Genomic DNA, 18,823 nt, shown 5'->3' with positions numbered 1-18,823 from the left:
CATCAAATAACACTGGCCATCTACACATTTCAGGTATCAACTTATTGCCACCCCTTTGTGAGTAATGGTCTCGCCTTGGCCACCCCAATGAAAACTTTCTGGCTCCGCTACTGAGGGTGTGTGATACAGTATGAACTATGACTATTAAAGAGTATGTGAACGTGCCTCCTTTTTGACTTCCCAGACAGTGCAGTGGGTCGGCTAAGTTGTGTGTCACATATTTGTTGTTTGGCACCCCGGGTGAGGTACAGTAGTTGTATGGATCGCTGCATGTGAAAAGCTACGTACTTTAACCATCAAAAAGATGTCTCAGATTGACTTACTCTGACTACGTGCAAGTCATTTTGCCCGTTTAAAAGTTTAAATTAAATAATTTGGAAACTGGCGGGCCGGATTCAAATGATTGGCGGGCCGAATGTGGCCTGACTTATGAAGAAAAAAAACCCTGCAAAAATGTGGAAAAAAACAGCTGTAATTTTACAAGAATAACGCCAAAACATTGTAAAAAAAAAAAAAATTGTATTGTAATGAGAAAAAATGTTGCAATTTTACGAGAATAATCTTAAATAATGAAATAATTTTAGTAGTCCTTTTATAGCAAAGACTTGAAATACTAAAGAAAAAAATGTTTTTTTAAAAAAAAGTTTTTAAAAATATTATGAGAGACAAACAAAGCAACGTTAAGTTGGAATTTTTGGAATATTAGGTTGGGGGAAAAGTTGTAATACTCCCATAACATATAATATTATGGGAATAAAGTAAAAGATTACGAGAAGAAAATGTTTTGAAATATGTAGAAAATTAAAAAACAGCAAAACTGGGAAAAAAGAGCACAGAGAGAAGTTGACAATAATAGGTTTTTTTCACCTAGATGACAAAGTTGCATCCTTTCATTTTTCACTATGTGGCACTGGAAAAGAGGTTTGGACCCCCTGGTGTACACGCATCTACGCAAGCATGCGTCTATACACACACATCTATACACGCATACATGAGCAGATGTTTGAGGAGCAGCTCCAGCATCTCCTTGTTCCTCTCAGGCAGCTTGTGGACCAGCGCATGGACGGCACACACTCTGTAGTTCTGGTCATCTGATTCTGAGGACCAAAGGGTTGCTTGTTGATTGACGATGCAAGGATGCCGTGTCCAGTCCTCATGTTTATTTTTATCTTTATGAACTTACTGACAGCCATGATGAAATCCTTGTGCAGCTTGAAGGTCATCAGCGGCTCAGACAGACACCTTAGACATGAAGAAAAGAACAAACATAACTTACCAATCGTTGATTTGCAAACATCCTGAGGGAATCAGCAGCTGATGTTCTTCTCTGAGAAGCATGATGATGCTAAATGATGCTTCCTACCTGAGATAATTCTTCAGGCCGCTGGTGATGGTCTTGTTGTCCCACGTCTCTGGATCCAGGTCCATGTCCACGGGTGCCTTGGATGCTTTTGGAGACACATCATTCAACCACATCATTCACACCCTCAAAGATAAACACATAGAAGGAAATAAAAAAAACGGGATATGACCATGTGACTAGGATCTATGTTATGCTAATCTACATAAACCGTATGCTATTTAGTATTCACTTTCAGACTTTCCATACTTTTCTAGCCAAAATTGTAAAGTCGATGATCTTCCTAATGAAAATTAGCCTCAACTTACACAAAATCACCACTAGGGGGACCTCTTTCCTAAGGCTGTGTGATGGCCTTACAGTCTACAGTTCCGTCACAGGACTATTATTAGGCACAATATGACATATTTCATACGTACATCCAATTCATATAATGATGAATTTAATGCTAATGGAATACTGTCATCGACACAAGCAGACATGGCCAAGAGGAGCTTCTGAAGTTGAACTGCTGATGTCACAAACATCTCACTTACAAAAGACTGTGGCCATCAGCTTCTGCACTTTGGAGTTGACCCCACCGATCCTGTACAGGCCCGTGGTGTTTATTCCTGCACGGGCGTAAAAGAGCAAGGAGGAACAAATGACTGCGGGGCTCCGTTATTTACCATGGATGCAGAGATATTAACGCACGCCTCACCTCTGGTCTCCACCAAGTCGATGCACTTCCTTACAAAATTAAAGCCCGCCTCGTTAAGGAACGCTGCAGGACGACAGCAGAGCGGCGCTGACATGTTTGCATGACTGATGACTTTTCTGACTAAAACAAGCTGAGACAGTGTGTGGTGGATGCAGCAATGTTCACACTCTAAGGACCTTCTACTAAGTAGAGCTGAAGCAAAAAGAAGAAATGGGAGTGAGACAAAAAAAACAACTGATTGCAAACAAGCATTAAAGTGAAATAAGCTGTTCATTAGCTGAGCAACAGAAAACAAAATCCCCTAAAATAGAAATAAAATGTTGAAAAAAGGAGTAGCTGTGCATTCTTGTTAATGGGCTGAAAAATGGGTTCGGGCGTGCTTGATGCCAGTGTTTCCAGGAGGCGAGTGGGCTCCAGGTGGTGAAGATGGCTTCACGGAGAGCATCCAGTCTGGAATTGATGTCCATTTTTGTAAACCTCCCTTGCCATCCATCCCCGAATGCTCTCCATTGGATTTAGATGAGGGGAACACGCAGGATGGTCCAAAAGCGTGAGCTTATTCCTCTGGAAGAAGTCCTTTGTGTAGTGCAGCGTTGTCCTGTTGAAAAAGCCAGTCATTACCAACAGACATTCAGTGATGAGGCAGGCCTCCTGCAACATCTCCACATCTCAGATGGGATCTCCTTGTCATGCCAGTAACGTTGGAAGCCATCAGGACCGTCAAAAGAGAATTAAAACTTTCTTCCACCTTTCAATGTCCCATGTTTGGTGCTCTCCTGCAAATTCCAAACGCCCAATTGTGTGGCGTCTGATGGTTGTTAGACTGCATTCGGCACCTGTAATAACACCAGTAATGCTCCCGTGTCTTGACGGGCAGCCAATGGGGCGAGAGGCCATGCTTATGCAGCTCAAAAATCCCACCGCGTTCAAAGAGAGAAAGCTTTTTTGCCTTTGCCATCAAGAGATCAAGACAGTGTGAATACCTGACAATAAATCACATTCAATCCACATTTTTACCAGCATTTTGCGTTTTAACGGCTATGCTCTTAAACTTTTGATCAGCTAATGAACAGCCTATTTCACTTTAATACTTGTTTGCAATAAATTGCTTACTCAAAAAATATTTTGTCTCACTCCCATTTCTTCGTTTTGCATTTTGAAGCTCTACTTAGGACCTCCATAAGATCCAACAGCGCAAAATGTACATTCGTGCAATTTTTCAACTGCTTAACATGTTGATCAGGAGCGTATCGTTAAAGATGATCAAACTTTACTATCTTTGAAAGCTGGATGCAGTATTCCTGACTGCAGCTAATACTGTACATCAGTGCTTCTCAACTGGTTTGAATAATCCAGTTAGGTTGTTTGGTCTACCATTCATTCAGTCACAACAGTTCTCTTATACAGGCCAGCCAGCTACTTGTTCATAGCTGACAGTTTCGACTGCTCACTTGTCTTCTTCTGAGTGGTCACATGATGTTCCTGAGACGTGTGGTGTCAGCTGATTTATACAGATGTCTGTATAAATCACTGGCACTGTCTTCCTGCCTTCAGTGGCAGGAAGACAGTGCCATCTGCTGTCAAACTTCTTCAGGCCCACATTACAGGTGTGAGAGAGTAAAAAGGCCCCCTCGTCCCGGTTTATGGCCCTTTTACTTAGAATGAAGAAATAAATCAACTGGTTTGGCTGCGGGACCCACCATCACCCCTTAATGACAAGCCACCACCCAAATAGGCAACGTTTCCCATCCATCTTCTATACCACTTGTCCTCAATACGGTTATGAGTATGCTGGAGCCCATCACAGCTGAAGAGTGGATTTTTTTCAACTCAAATAATATAGTTTTCATTAAAAGATATCAATGTGTGCCAGCACAAAATACATTTAATGAACATGATCATTTAATGATGAATTAAAAATATTTTTATACCCAAAATCAAAAATGATCTGAAGAAAAAGTGTGCGTAAAGGTTTCCAGAACATGTTATAATTATTATTATTATTATTGTCATTATTATGGTATATCTGAAGTACAAGTTTCATAATAACAAGAGGGTTGTCCCCCAGCCTGGGCCAAAAGTTCCAATCAGGAACGTCCCAGTCTGCTTTACTATCATACCTGGGAGTCTTCATTGTGGGCGGAATTCCCCCATACAATCCAACGTGAGCTGCAGCAGTGAGAGGCACTCTTCTCTAGCAGATATCTGCAGCCCCCTCCCCGCTCAAGCCTAGTCGCCCAGAAACACACCTCGTAGCAGCAAGCAAGAAGAGCGCGAGGTGGATTCACGGACATCAGTACGTTACAATATATTCAACACCCCACCAGTTGAGAATCACTGTTGTATATAAAAGTGTGCTGATATGCATTTTAGTGTCATTAAAAGGTCAGACAACACTTACTCTCTTCCTTCTTGCTGAGTATGGTAGGCAGGTTGTAAATCTAGACAGCGATAAAAACAACATGAATTAGGGGTGTATGTTTTTTTTCTTTTACTTTTACTTCCAATGAGTCTATCACGCAAGCTTGTAGTTTCCAGCAACAACCACAAGGAGGAGACAGTGAGCCATCATGGCTTCAGCACTACAGTTGTGTGTTCTGGTCAAAAAAATAGCAAAGTGGTCCAAAAGGAGAGTGTGCAGGATCCCGGGAGAGTTCCCTACCGGTTCCTTGCCATCCATGGCCTCCAGCCACAGCCTCCGATTGGACTCGGACAGCGCCTGCAGCGTAATGACGCCATGCCTGGAAGAGTAAAAAAAAAAAAAAAAAAGAAGCTGCTTTCAGCTTGATCTCATTGGAGGGACAGACAACAAGATGTGTTTACACTGGCCTGGGACAGCAATAAAAGAATGAGTGTGACCAAAATAACTTGATGTCCAAAGCGTGTCCTGGCTCTGTGCTTCACATTCCACGGCTGATGGAAAGGCTGCATGTGCTTATTATCAGCGTGAGTCACCAGCAAACATGCATCAGCTGTTATCACCTCATTCTAGTCATGACTTTCAAGTTAGCCAAACACACGGAATCCCACAGCCACAATCATTCAATCAATACCTGACAGTGTAAATCAACAGTAGATGCTGAATTCTCCTTCCGTTGTGCAGGTGTACCTAATTAAGTGTCCAGTGAGTACATTTAAAATGATCGAAAATCATCTTAATCAGGTCACCAGGCAACGCGAGGTGATTTTCAGGTGGATATCAATCAATCAATTAGAAATAAAGCCATTGCATGATTGACCCTCAGGTCTAGGAGAAGAATCAGCGGCACACGTGCACATGCAGGCCTCTCGCTGATGATCACGTACCGGACTTTACGGAAAAACTGAAGCGGCCTGAAAAGAGTTCCACGACAGATGCCATTTCTACGTGTACAAAAAGACAAAAGAAGAAGAAAAGAAGGCTAGTGGCTTGAAAACACTGAGGTTTTTGCAACAAAGAAGAGAGGGTGTGTGTGTGTGTGTGTGTGTGTGTGTGTGTGTGTGTGTGTGTGTGTGTATGTTGAGGGAGGTTCATGCCAGACTGAGATGATCACATGGATCACACAATGATCCTTTCCAGGATGCTCATGGAATACAAACACCTGGACTGATCTCCTGCTGGTTAACATACAAAACATCTCGATATGCTGATCAACCACCATGGAACGCATTTTTATTTCAGCTTGCATGGAAAAATGTATGACGGAAGTCATATGATGACAAGACATTTGCGTTAGCAAGAAGACCATCACAGACCTTTCCACCACCTCGATGTCAAAGCAGAAACGCTTGTCAATAGAGTCCGTTTTCCTCCTAATGCACGACTTCAGCTTGAACATTTCAGCCTGGTTCAACACCAAACTGTTCTACAAATAAAACAACAACAACAAACATCACCACAAAATCATCGATTCTCCAAAATAAATGCTTACCATTCACCCAGGACAGACAAAGCATTACTCACAACTAAATAAACACTTAGTTCAACTCACACAACTAACAAAATTAAAGTCAACTAAGAACTAAGAACACACTAAACTAAATTAAGAGCAAATTAAACTAAGAACAAACTATACTCAGAACAAAATAAATTAAAATAAGAACAAACTAAACTAAGAACAAAATAATCTAAACGCAGAACAGAATAAGTTCAACGGAGAACAACTAAAATAATAAACTAAAGTAAAAATAAGAACTAAACTAAGAACAAAATAAACAAAAATAAACTGAAATAAGAACAGACTAAAGTAGTCTAAGAAATAAAACAACTAAACTACGACCAAACTAAACTAAATTAAAAAGAAACCTAAGTAAGAAGAAAGTAAAGTAAACTAAGGCCAAAGTAAACATACAGTAAGTCGGAGCCAACCAACGGAAAAGCAAAGGAAAAGTGAAGTACTTGTTTGGTGGCTCCCTTGTTGTCAGTGTTGCTCATGGTGAATGTCTTGCTGCTCTTCTGGTACGTGCAGTAGTGTCTGCTCCACGTGCATCCCAGAGGACCTAGAAGATAGCGTTCCATCAATGCTGTTCATCCCTATATGACCTCACTGTTACATGACTCACGTTTCTCCTGCACGTACAGGAAGCCCTCCATGCCCCACTGGCCAGGAGCTTTGTAGTCCTGCTCTGCAGACCTGATCCTCCTCATCAGCTTCTCCACCTCCTGCTTGGTGCTCACAAAGTTGTTGCGTGTCTGAGAGGAGAATATGGTAACTCACAAGTAAAGCAACCAACACCATCCTCATCCCACAATGCACCAGGAGATGCTGAGGCAACCTGCCATCCTACTGGAGCTCTCAGCATGTGAGGGCACGGAGAGCAATGCAGAGCAAGGCTGGGCCGTGTCAAATGTCAGGTACATTCTCCGCAACAGCATCTTTAATTTTACTCTTCTCAGGACACGCTGCATTTTAAGCCACACCAAAATGTCAGATGTTACTGACAACTCCTGAAACCTCAGCGCCTCAACGCCTCGCCCCCTTGAGTGTGCTGCTACTTACGTTCTGGAGGTTGAACTGCAGTTGCTGCTTGTACGGCTCAAATTCATGAGCCAGCTCGTATCCCTCGTGGTAGAACGTAAACAAGCCCTGCAGGAAGGCCAGGAGCTGTGGAGGAGCAATGCTCAGGTGTTAATACACACGCACGCACTCACGCACACGCACACAAATGTGTATGGCTCTTGTATGAAACGGTTAAGGATGAATCGTCCCATCATCTGTGCAGAGATTCATGACGGCTGAGCAAAGCTGACCCACAGCCTGGAGATTTACATATCTGGCCCACTTGCGAGGTGATTACAGTAAACAAATGGGAGCAAGAGACTGTCGGGGTGGGGGTGGGTGGGGGGCTTTAGAAAAACATTTAACTCACGTAGACCAGACTTTAATATGGAGAGAACTTGATATTATTTTCTCCTGTGACATGTTACTTATCTTCTAGCTTTCATTTGGATTGACACTGTCAACATGTAGCTAGCATATTTACTACTCTGGTTGTCATTTGCACTTTTCTTCCTAATACCTTTATCCTTCCATGTCAAAAATACTACTAACTATTAATACTAATAATCAATTAATTGCTGTGGCACACCTCAAACAAATCCAACTTTTGTCAAGAAAAAACTAGCAGGTGGCTGACAACATATGTGACACCACGGTGGATCGAAGGAGACGCCGTTAAAGCTGACGTTTACAATGCAGTTTCAAGAAAAGGAGCACAGCCGAGCATTCCCCAACAAAAGAAAGTTATGTGATACATGATAACAATAAAAAGGTAAAATGTACAACACTATTAAAAAAGCCCGCAAATTTGTACGTTTGTCTTTATGCTTCACTGGTAATGTTTTTCATGTGTTCAAGTATTGAGATTTCACAATGATCCGTGGTCCATGCATGCAGCATAGTGTGTGTGTGTGTGTGTGTGTGTGTGCGTATGACACCGTGACTCCCATTCTATGTGTTGATGGATCATCTTCCATTACCATTGATTAGTGGTGAGTAGCGATACATTTGATACTTTCCATGTGTGAGGAATATTTAGGGATTAAAAACTGGATTGTTTCGCCACTGAACAATGACAATTGAAGTGAGAAGGGATGGGGTCTTGAGCTCAATCTAATCTTACATGAGTACATTTTATTGCAAATTGATCCGAAATCGGATAGGGTCAGCGTCGAAAATAGACATTTTTATGGGCGTATCAATTACACAGATTTTTGCCATTTGCTGCTTGACGTGCAATGTAACAGGCTCTGCTCTATATTGCATTGGCACCTTTGTGGCCACATTTGAGTCATCATTGGATCCCCCAGCAGATGCAGGTACGCGTCAACGCCATCGCTGCACAAATTCCAATACGTCTCCTCTTTTTTTTGTTTTCATTCAACATAACAGGCTTTGCAATCTTGGTGGTATATTTATCCAAACCCAACAATGTTTTACATTTGATTTTAGTGTAAATTGTGCTTGTTGTTGCTCAGTGTAAACTGCACTGTAAACTCCACTCAACTAGAGCGACTGGCTTAGCAAATGCCAAGAATGGTGGCTTGTCTGCATTTTTTGTTTCCTGAACTTTTTTTGCCCTTTTGTGATGGACTATGTTAGCAATAGTGGTTTTCGGAAACACATATTTAAACAATTACCTCTGAAAAATAGGAGACTTCACAAACATGACCACACCAAGCATCATGGGAAATGTAGTTTTTAGCCATATATGAGCCACACCAATGTAAAAGCTGGAAACTAGTCACCTTAAAGAAAAAGTGCACTTCTTTTTTTTAGAATTTTGCCCATCATCCACAATCCTTATGTGAGACATAAACACACGTCTTTCTTGTTTCTGTACCATTCTAAAGATATAAAAACAATTAGCATGAGGGAGCTAACAATGCAACATGATAGGACACACATATTTAGAATATAAAGCCCTCAAAAAAGCTCCAACCAGGTTTTATGGTTTTATATCCATGCTGTGAGCATGTAGTAACAGGTACATTAAAAAAAGTGTACTATTGACCTTAATAAAAGCAGTAGTACTTGTACTCATGGATGAAGTACTAATATACTGGAAGTCAAACTTCTCTTACCGGCTCCACAAACTCAAACTTCTTCTTTTCTTGCACTTCCTGAATTTTGAAGACATACTCCAGGGAGGCGTCGTAGAAGAGTTGCCTGTCCTTACCAATCTGCGTGTCGGCCTGTGAGAGATAAAACACAAGCATCAAATAAGAGGTGGTCAGCATCCAGCAAAGAGAAGGTGGTGTTGCCTTCACACGCGTGCTTATTCAAAGCTGTATTCCTTACAAAGCTGCTTTACTTTCACAAAGTTTACCTCCTGAAGATAAGCTTCTTTCTTTTTGGATGACAGGTTGAGGTGTCTCTCAAGTGTGGAATAGTATTTCTCAGTCTCCTTATCAAATTTCTTCTTCCCGTCCTAAAAAAAAGAGATGGATTTTAGGTGTGACGTCCAGCTGCCACTCGGTGCAATTCACAGCACATTTGTACTTGTGCTAAAGAATATTCATAAACTCTTTAGTGGCACCATCAGCCACAGATAACTGAGGGATTGTGGGGAGGTGGGGTGTGGGGGGGAATCAGCCTCGGAGCTTCTTGCTATGAGGACAGGAAGGTCCCCGGGGTCCAATTGTGGGTCCCAGAAGGTTCTGGAGGAGGAACAGGAAATGGAAATGGCTTTTCATGCCAGACTGACATTTAAAACCACAAGGCTCAACTTTTAACACCCCTACCTAAAAAAAAAAAACAAAACAAAAAAAAAACAATCCAAATTAGAGGCTTTTCCGCTGTGTGCTGCAGCGGCGGTTCTGACCTCTCAGGCCAAGCCACTTTAACAGAAAACCTTGGGAGGGGGGGTTGAAACCAGAGACCGCTTGTTTGTTTTCATTCCCATGGCCCTGAAGTTCAGCAAGTCTAATCTAGCAGCGTTCCGCCTCAGCGAGTTAAAACTCAGCAGCAGACACAACGAAACAATCCCACCGCGGCTGCATAAAAACAAGGAAAAATCAATAGATCATTTCACGTAGCATCTTATTTCCATGGCTCCTGTCATGTCTGACACTCAATTGATTTTAGTCAGCAGAGGATGGAGAGGCAGGGAGGGGTGAGGGAGGTGTAGAGCTAAATAAACATGATTAAGCGTGATATGATGTTGACAGCAAATACATTTCCCTTAAGAAGGCGCTGTGCTGTGTGTTTTTCCTGGAGAAAAAGGGAGCTGACTGTCTGCTTTTGTAAAGTGCCGTTGACTTGACATTATTTTGGAAGCACAGCCAAGCCCCCCCCAGGGAAAAAAAACCCCACCAACACACTCCCTCACTGGGGGAATCACTATAAATGAACAAGCTGACTTTCATCCACACCCTGCAGCCCACGCAGCTTCTGCTGACCAAGTGTTCCACATCGTGGGGCACGAGGGGGCGAGCCAGGCACTGTGGAAGTGTGAGGAGGTGCCATTCTGATTCCATCACCCGGGGAAGTCCAGCTTGGCTTGGAAGGAGGAAGGTGTGCATGAAGTGGTCTTATGGAGCAGCAGGTGCTGATTTGTCCGCGTAATGAGAGCAGCACCTTCATCAGCTGGGGAGACAGCTGCAGGTGTGACATCACACACAAAGGAAACGCCAACCTCGCTCTCATACGACTTGCTTCCAAAGACCTGAGGTTCCAAGACCACCTGCAGACCAAATATGACTGCTTTCTGGAAATATTATTGATTATATTTGACCTATTTGATACTTATTTATCAGATTTGACTTATTTGACCCGGCGTGGGTTTTCATAAAATCATAAAATTCAAGGGTCAGTGTGTTGTCGTGTTCAAAGAATCTTTGCTCCAAAGTCATCTTAGGTGCCAAAGAGAAATCAAAGCATTTGTGAACACTAACACTCACACACACACAAACACACACAGGAAGCACACAGACGTAGTAACGAGTGTAGTGTATGTACTGGCTAGGAGATTTCCCCATGCGATGGCTTTGTCTCTCTGATGAAGAAATGTCATATTCCAATGCAGAGCAATGCTGGAATGTCTGAGTGCTGCTGAAATACACTCACTGGCCACTTCATCACACACACATTATCAATCATCTATCAATATTAAGATCTATATTATTATTTTTCGGTGGTCTCATTAGACCAGGGATGTCCAACGATGGCTGCAGACAGAAAAGATAAAAGAGTTTTATTTCACACTTTTCTTTATTAAAAACACGAAATACCAAAACCAATGCAGGCCAGCTTTGTTTATTTCAAGAAATATTTCTTGTACTTCTTCTTGTCAAATGAAGCCTCTTGTACAATGGATCCACACATTTATTATTCACAACGTACGCACTCCCCCAAAAGAAACTTACCCAGCATGACTTGCAGGTTATAAATGTGTATAAAATATTGTATAAAAAGTATTTTTATTTAGCATTTATTTCCATACCTGCATAGTCTGTGTGGTGCAGTGATATTGTGTGTTCCACATGTGTTACTTCTTGTGTTATCTTTGGTTGCACCGTGAGTGAGGTAGGTGTTTGTTTTGATGAAGTACTGTTTGTTCGTGTTGAGTAAAAAGGTAAATATGAAGAATAAAGTGAGTGTCGTGGACAATAGAGCATGGATGCAGCGGCTTGATCCCTTTTTCTGCATTCATGGGTGGTCAAGACCTGAACCCCCTGTGAGGAGCAGGGATCTAGTGTATGGATGTATTTCTATGTATATTTTCAAACAAGTCACAGGATGCAAATGACCTGCATGTGGACTTTGGACGTCCCAGCATTAAACAGTTCAGTTGTGGGTGAGTGAGTGTATGATGGCAGTGGGAGGTAGGTAATTCATGGACATCTTCTCTGTGTGCTAAAGAAGGGCTGCTGGGAATATTTGGACACATCCCCTAATGAGCCACATTGTTAGTGAACCTGCATGTCGCCATGGCAACAATGGAAGTAGTGAGGACGTTGTGAATGTGCATAAAGTGGAAATATCACATTCTATCGCATTTCATTTCATCTCAGTTTAAGGAGGAAATAATGATTGACGTTTTTCAGAATGTATTTAACATCACAAATGCAAACGTCTCTAAAACTAACGAGGAGCATGTGCACCCTTTTAGGAGCACAGCTCTAATTAGTGGTGGTCACATGACTCGTGTGAGGGCGTGCGTGTGTTTGTTCTTCACACTCAGGCAGTGATGGACCTCCACGGTGACCCCTGCTGGTGAAAACCTCCAACTGAACATAAAATACTTTTTATTTCTAACCAGGAGCATAAATGTGACCCATGACTTTCAGAGCATCGCTGGTGTTTTGGGGCCTGAAGACAACAAAGTGTATGAAAACAAGTAGAAAGAGCTTCAGGCAATTGACTTTTAGTACTACACACGCACATACCTGTGTATGTGCGTGTGTGTGCGTGCGTGTGTGTGTGCGTGCGTGCGTGCGTAGGTAGGTCAGTATGAAAGAGTTTAGGTTCCAGGTGCGAGTACAAACCCACTGACTGCACTGCATTGGCTTTTTTAGACTTCTTAAAATATGTTTGTGGGACGTGGACTGGTGACTGGGATAAAAAGAGGAGGTGCAGCAATTAAATATTCCCCCTCTTAGATTCCTGTTAATGAAGGAAGTGCATTGGACCACATTTCCTTGCAATCCATGATTCATAAATTCAGTTCATTCACAGTTTTAATCATCTAATGTGATTAAATGTCAGACTGAATGTAAACATCAGCAAGGATGTCGCTTAACTTCCGATGTCATCATCTTCCATGTCGCACGAACAAGACTGAATCAACCGCGCCTATGCTGGTGGCAGCCCAGCACTGCACTCCGTTTTGCCTCAATCATGTCAAAAAGCGATTCATTAAAAAAAATCTATTCACATCCTTTGTGAACTTATGTGAAGAATATAAGAATATATTCTAAAAGTTATTGTACATGGCTAATACAGTCATGCAATGAATGTACTCTTGGAGGAGGGAAAATGAGAAGGAAGAGGAGGAAGAGGAGGAAAGGAGAAGGAGGAAAGGAGAAGTAGGAGGATAAGAAGAAGAACAAGAAGAAGGAGGAGGGTGCAGCGGAGGAGGAGGAAAGGGACAAGAAGAACAAGAAGAAGAACAAGCAGAGGAGAAAAAGAACAAAGTAAAGAACAACAAGAAAAAGGAGAAGAGAGGAGAAGAAGAAGAAGGTGGAGAGGGAGCAGAAAAGAAGAAGGAAAAGGAGAAGAAGGGGAGAAGAATAGAAGAAAGACAAGAAGGAGAAGAAAAGAAGAAAAAGGGAGGGGAGGAGAAGAAAAGAAGAAAAAGGGAGGGGAGGAGAAGAAAAGAAGATCGATCAGGAGCGGAAAAAGAAGAAGAAGGAAGAGAAGAAGAAGGATACGAAAATAAGTAGACGGAGCAGGAGAGAAAAAGAAGAAGGAGGAGGAGAAGAAGAAGAAAGAGGAGGAGCAGAAGAAGGAGGTGGAGAAGCATAAGAAAATAAGAAGAGAGAAGGAGGAGAAGGAGAAAAAAAGAAGTAGGAGTAGAAGGAGAAGAAAAAACAAGGAGAAAAAAAGACGGAGAAGGAGAAGAAGTGGGAGAAGAAGGAGGAGGTGCAGAAGAAGAAGAAGAAGAAGAAGAAGGAGGAGCATGAGAAGGAAAAGAAAAGAAGAAAATGAAGAAAAATAAGGAGAATGGCAAGAAGGAGAAAAAAGATGAAGAAGAAGGAGAAGAAGGGGAGAAGAAGGACGAGCTGCAGAAGAAGAAGAAGGAGGAGCATGTGAAGGAGAAGAAAAGAAGAAGATGAAGAAAAAGGAGAAGGATGATGAGGAGGAGAAGAAAAGAAGAAGATTGAGAAGCATGAGGAGAAGAAAGAGGAGGAGCAGAATAATAGGAAGAAGTAGGAGGAGGATGAGGACGAGGAGAAGACGAAAAGAAGAAGAAGACAAACAAGGAGGAGAAGGAGGAGCAGAAAAAGAAGAAGGAGGAGGTGGAGCAGCAGAAGGCGGAGGAGGAGAAGAAGGGAAGAAAAAAGGAGTAGGAGAATGGGAAGATGAAGGAGGAGAAGAAGAAAAAGGAGACGGAGAAGAAAAAGGAGGAGAAAAAAGAAAATACAAAGAAGAAGGAGAACAAAAAAAGAGGAAGGAGAAGAAGAGGAGAAAAAGGAGAAAACTGAAGAAGAGGATGAGAAGAAGAAGAAAGAAGAAGTAAAAATAAATAATAGTAAATAATAACAAGATCATTACGGCCATTACGTCGATCGCGAGCAACCGGTAGATCGCCAAGGTAGTTTGGGTCGATCGCGTAAACGTCACTTTGCAGTTGTCATATGACATCAGTCAGCTGACATTAAGCTCCCCTCCTGATTCGCGCTTGCTCCCCCGCAGCGTTTGAAGCTACACACGAAGATGCAACGTTCATCTTTATTATTGTGATTATGGATGAACTAACTCTGTGGTAAGATGTCTGTACAGTATCTATAACTAAAGTTATCTGTTCACACGGCTAGCTACGTAGAAAAAAAGTGTATTGTTTACTGGCTTTGCTTGGCGTCATGAACTCTACTACAGAAATCAGTGTTTTCTACACGTTCCCTTCTTAAACTATTATTTCACGATGAAATTAAAAATGTGCCCATTGGTGAAACCTTTTCAATATGTTGCCTTGACTTGGGCTGCATTGTCTTTTGCATCATCATTTTAAATTCTTGTATATGGGTAATGCTTGATAGCTAATGCTAACTGGATGTAATACATGAACTGTGTGCCCTAATGAACGTTACATAGCTAATTTGACTGACATATTACCAGTACTCAGGTTATGTACACAACTATTTAGGAGTTATGTGTATTATCTTTATTTCCATATTGAAGTGAATTATGACAGCAACTACTTTGATTACCTGTAAACTTTGAAAATGCAAATGTGAAATACTAATCATTCATATAAATGTTTAGAAGCAAAGTACAAATATAATGGTCTCATGGTGCTCTTTATGTAATCAAGTAACCAAAACGTCATCTTTTGAGCCATTTCCTTTCCCAGACGTCACCAAAAGAGGCGGTAAGAGAGTGTGTATAATAATTTACGTGTGTATATTTGCCATGCTTGAGGACGTCCTGCAGTGGTGCAGTCTTTGCACCGCAGTCGTGCATCATTGCCTCTGTGCGACCTCTGTCTGGGATTACTCACAGTGCAGCCAAATAAGGCTAGCGCTCCTCTTGTGAAGCAGCTCACTAACTGGAAAAAGGGGATGGTCGGGCATGGAGGGGGGGATTGGGGTGGGTGCGGGGGTGGGTTGTTGGGGTCGGAAAGGCCACCCGTGGCTGTGCATTCTCGGAACGGTGGAAAAGTGGCTCAGCCACTCGTGATGGCTGCCTTTTATCTTCCTCCAGGCGGGCTAATGTTTAGCGATAAGGGATGAGGCCGTAGGAGGACAGAGCCATTAGGAGGAAGTGGATGGAGGAAGAGGCCGCGGGAATGACGTGCACTGTGGCTTTCAAGGGGCGGGCACTCTATAAACACAAGTGCAATAATAACACAGAAGTGGGGGTGACGGGGAGGGGTGGGGGTGGTGGGGAGTCATTAATAAATTGAATATCTTGGTAGTTGTGACATCGAAAACCTGTTTACAAAAATCTAAATACACTTTTTAACATTATTAGAGCCATCTAGACATAAAATAACACCCTTATAGTCACCTTTACACTCCTATTACCCATCATAGTAGACATAAACAGAGAAAATATGACATTTAGGACATAAATAAATGTATAAATTAAACCTGGGTGATAAACCGGAAATTTACCTTTACCGCAAATGTACTACGATAACCGACGGAATTTTGTCCATTTCGATAAATTCGGTGTTTTAATAAAAAAGAAAATAAAACTCTTTTGTCTGTTTCGACTGTGTGTGCTGGTATGCTATGTTCATTCCCCTTTAAGATGAGGTACAATGTGTAGTCACGTGACTCCACCCATCCAGCCTGAACAAGAAGGGAAACAGACGATGAGGGAACAGCTGATGGTTCAAATGAAGAAGTGGCTCTAAAGTGCCAGCATTTCACTCGCGTATGCGCCTAGAAATAGACTGTGCGAGTAGAAAAATAAAAAGGGAGCACACGTGCGACAAAGTGTTTCAACCCTTTCATTCGCATTTTGCTCCTGAAATACGTCCATACAAAGTAAATCAAAGTAGAGGAACATTTTGGCGCATGTGTATATAAATTTACAAGTCTCCTACAACTTTTCTTGGCTCACATCGGCAACTCATGTTGACGCGCCATGACATCTCAGCCGTAGAAGCTGCACTTGCTGCCATAGCTAACTAACTACGTTATCAGTTGGATATTGGCGCGCTGCTGGAAAGATGACTGCTCTCTGTGATGTACGATCATAACGCCGCTCCGAATGATACACAAATACTTGACTTTAAATATATGGATTTTTAAAGCCTTTAAAAAAACACAAAAACATGTACATCATGGCAAATTATGCAAAATGACAATTCACAAATGAAGAACAAGAAAATAAAAACATAAAAACGTCTCTATAAGAAAGCAGTTTTTAAGGATTCCATGCTTTATTTGATGTCACAAATAGATGGGCTCCAAGAACATGTGAAATTCTCTTTTCATTGTGTAAATGGTCATTTTGATGATGTTTATCTATCCAGTTTCTAAAGCCAAGATGGCACACACATATAGGCAAATAACATGACAATGGAATGTCTGGAATTGAATAGAATTGTTAGAAAAATGACAAAGTCACTATATTTATAAATTGTATTATTATTGGTAAATATTGCCTGCCATGGTTGTGGTAGGTTGGGTTGATATCAATGCCGTTCTTCTTGTGCAGTGTGATAAGTGGCCATTAGTAATGTAATTGCATGAGAAGTGATACCAGTCATGTTATGTGGCTGTCTGTGTAGCTTAGCCATGTGTGTCCAGGATGTAGTATGCCAGGGTATGCACCATACATTCATATTTGTGGACTGCAGTCCGAGGGAGATTTATTTTGGGTTCCACAAAGATGATGTTGAGCAACAAAATGCAAAGCCAGTTTGAAAACTGTCGTAACCACCCAAAGCACATTATGTAAATGGAGGGTTGTTGGCGCTTTTTGGAGTTTTTTTTTCAGAAGGCTTTATAGGCAGAATAGCTGCGTCCCATTACGTGCATTATATTTCATTGAAAGTAATGTGTGCCATTTGGTCAATAAATCAACGAAAAGCACTTAATTTGTATTTTCTGCAATTATTTTCAGATGGCAAAGATATATAGTGGTTGGGGATTTATCGTGCATTTATCGTTATCGAGGTAAAACTGCCCAATTTATCGCGATATTGATTTGAAGTCATATCGCCCAGCCCTATAATAAATGATAGTGTGTGTTGCAATAAATTTGTGGACAGTGAGTGACGTCCGGAGTTCAGCGTTTTAGCGAGATTACAGCCACAACAGTAGCCTGTGTTGTTATTATTATGATTTATGTTATTGTTATTGTGCCTGTTGTGAGATCATTTAAACCTGCAAAAAGTCTGGTGCTTGTCAAATAATTACTGACACCCCGTGACCAGTGTAGAACACTACTGTACATTCACAATTTTAATGCGGGCCGCACAAGGGTCTAGTGGTTAGCATGTTGGCCACACAGTCACAGTCTGTAGATCAGGAACACCTGGGTTTGATTCTCCCTTGGGCATTTCTTTGTGGAGTTTGCATGTTCTCCCCATGCGTGGACTTCAGTTTCCTCCCACATTCCAAAAACATGCATGTTAGGTTAATTGGTGACTTTAATTGTCTAAATTGTATGAATGTGAGTGTGACTGGTTGTTGTCTATATGTGCCATGCAATTGACTGGTGACTGGGGTGTACCTCGCCTCTCGCCCGAAGTCAGCTGAGATAGGCTTCAGCATACCCCCGCGAGCCTAATGAGGAGAAGCGGTAAAGAAAATGGATGGATGGGCAATTTTAATGCAGCTTCTTAAGTCCTCATGTTTGTACAGTCAAACTTGTCTATAGCGGCCACTAGGGGGAGCCTGCAAAAGTGGCCGCTATAGACAGGTGGCCTCTATAGACAGGTTGGTGTCCAGTTTGAATGTTGACCAGGAGAGGAAAAAAAAGAAAAAAAAAGGGGGGGAAAATAATAATAATAATAATAATAATAATAGTGTTGACCAGTAGAGGGCACTGCGGACTGCGGATAAAAGTTGTACAGCACTACTAGGCTTGTTATTATCATGGTTCATGGTTTTAATCCTGAACATGCATGAGTCAAACAGTAGCACATCACATAGTACAATTCACAATTTTGCATGTCCAAAAAGGAGTAGTAAGAAGCAAAGCTTATTTAATCCTACCCCTCATCAGTTTCACATCAGTTGCAATACATTTATTCACCTCTTGTTCTTCCAAGTGTACTTTGTAGGTCTACATGACAATGTAGTGCAATCATAGCCAAGGTTTTTACTTACTTAAAGGAAGCTAGAGGCTTAATAATAACTGATAGAATATATCCACGACCCACAGAACAAAGCTGTGCTAGTAATGTCTTATGCTTGTTTTTAATATTTTACTTTTTATACAGCAGTGTCATTACAGCTTTAGTTCATCAGGAAGTGACGGGAAGTGATGGCGGGCGTCCCAAGCAGGAGAGCTAGGCTCAGTGCTAGCTGTGAGTTTGGAGAGAGTTGGGAAGTGTGTTTATGTTGGCGTGGATGTAAAGTCGTGTAGCGTTCTCCGCTGTTAATAAAGCGATTAAAGTGCATCGGCGACGTGAGTCTCTCCTTCCCCACAACAAGCGGC

At 41.8% G+C, this 18,823-nt stretch overlaps 1 protein-coding gene across 5 annotated transcripts in view; it reads right to left on the bottom strand.

Moving 5' to 3' along the window:
* Positions 1 to 18,823, bottom strand: part of LOC129191583 (rho GTPase-activating protein 42) — a 103,984-nt gene that overhangs the window by 10,520 nt on the left and 74,641 nt on the right. For 4 of the 5 annotated variants that reach the window (XM_054795047.1, XM_054795048.1, XM_054795051.1 and 1 more), the window contains 14 exons: positions 9,369 to 9,470; positions 9,124 to 9,234; positions 7,040 to 7,144; positions 6,603 to 6,732; positions 6,439 to 6,539; positions 5,796 to 5,905; positions 5,367 to 5,423; positions 4,723 to 4,801; positions 4,462 to 4,501; positions 2,061 to 2,123; positions 1,897 to 1,971; positions 1,364 to 1,448; positions 1,184 to 1,242; positions 992 to 1,097 (listed from right to left, as the gene is read on the bottom strand). In XM_054795047.1, the coding sequence (XP_054651022.1) occupies positions 992 to 1,097; positions 1,184 to 1,242; positions 1,364 to 1,448; positions 1,897 to 1,971; positions 2,061 to 2,123; positions 4,462 to 4,501; positions 4,723 to 4,801; positions 5,367 to 5,423; positions 5,796 to 5,905; positions 6,439 to 6,539; positions 6,603 to 6,732; positions 7,040 to 7,144; positions 9,124 to 9,234; positions 9,369 to 9,470 (1,223 nt within the window). The remainder of the gene's footprint in view (positions 1 to 991; positions 1,098 to 1,183; positions 1,243 to 1,363; positions 1,449 to 1,896; positions 1,972 to 2,060; positions 2,124 to 4,461; positions 4,502 to 4,722; positions 4,802 to 5,366; positions 5,424 to 5,795; positions 5,906 to 6,438; positions 6,540 to 6,602; positions 6,733 to 7,039; positions 7,145 to 9,123; positions 9,235 to 9,368; positions 9,471 to 18,823) is intronic. The other variant, XM_054795049.1, reaches the window with a different exon arrangement.

Source organism: Dunckerocampus dactyliophorus, chromosome 12 (genome assembly GCF_027744805.1).
Source record: "Dunckerocampus dactyliophorus isolate RoL2022-P2 chromosome 12, RoL_Ddac_1.1, whole genome shotgun sequence".
Taxonomy (NCBI): domain Eukaryota; kingdom Metazoa; phylum Chordata; class Actinopteri; order Syngnathiformes; family Syngnathidae; genus Dunckerocampus; species Dunckerocampus dactyliophorus.
The sequence above is the reverse complement of the archived record's forward strand: the minus strand, read 5'-3'. Positions and strand labels throughout refer to the sequence as shown.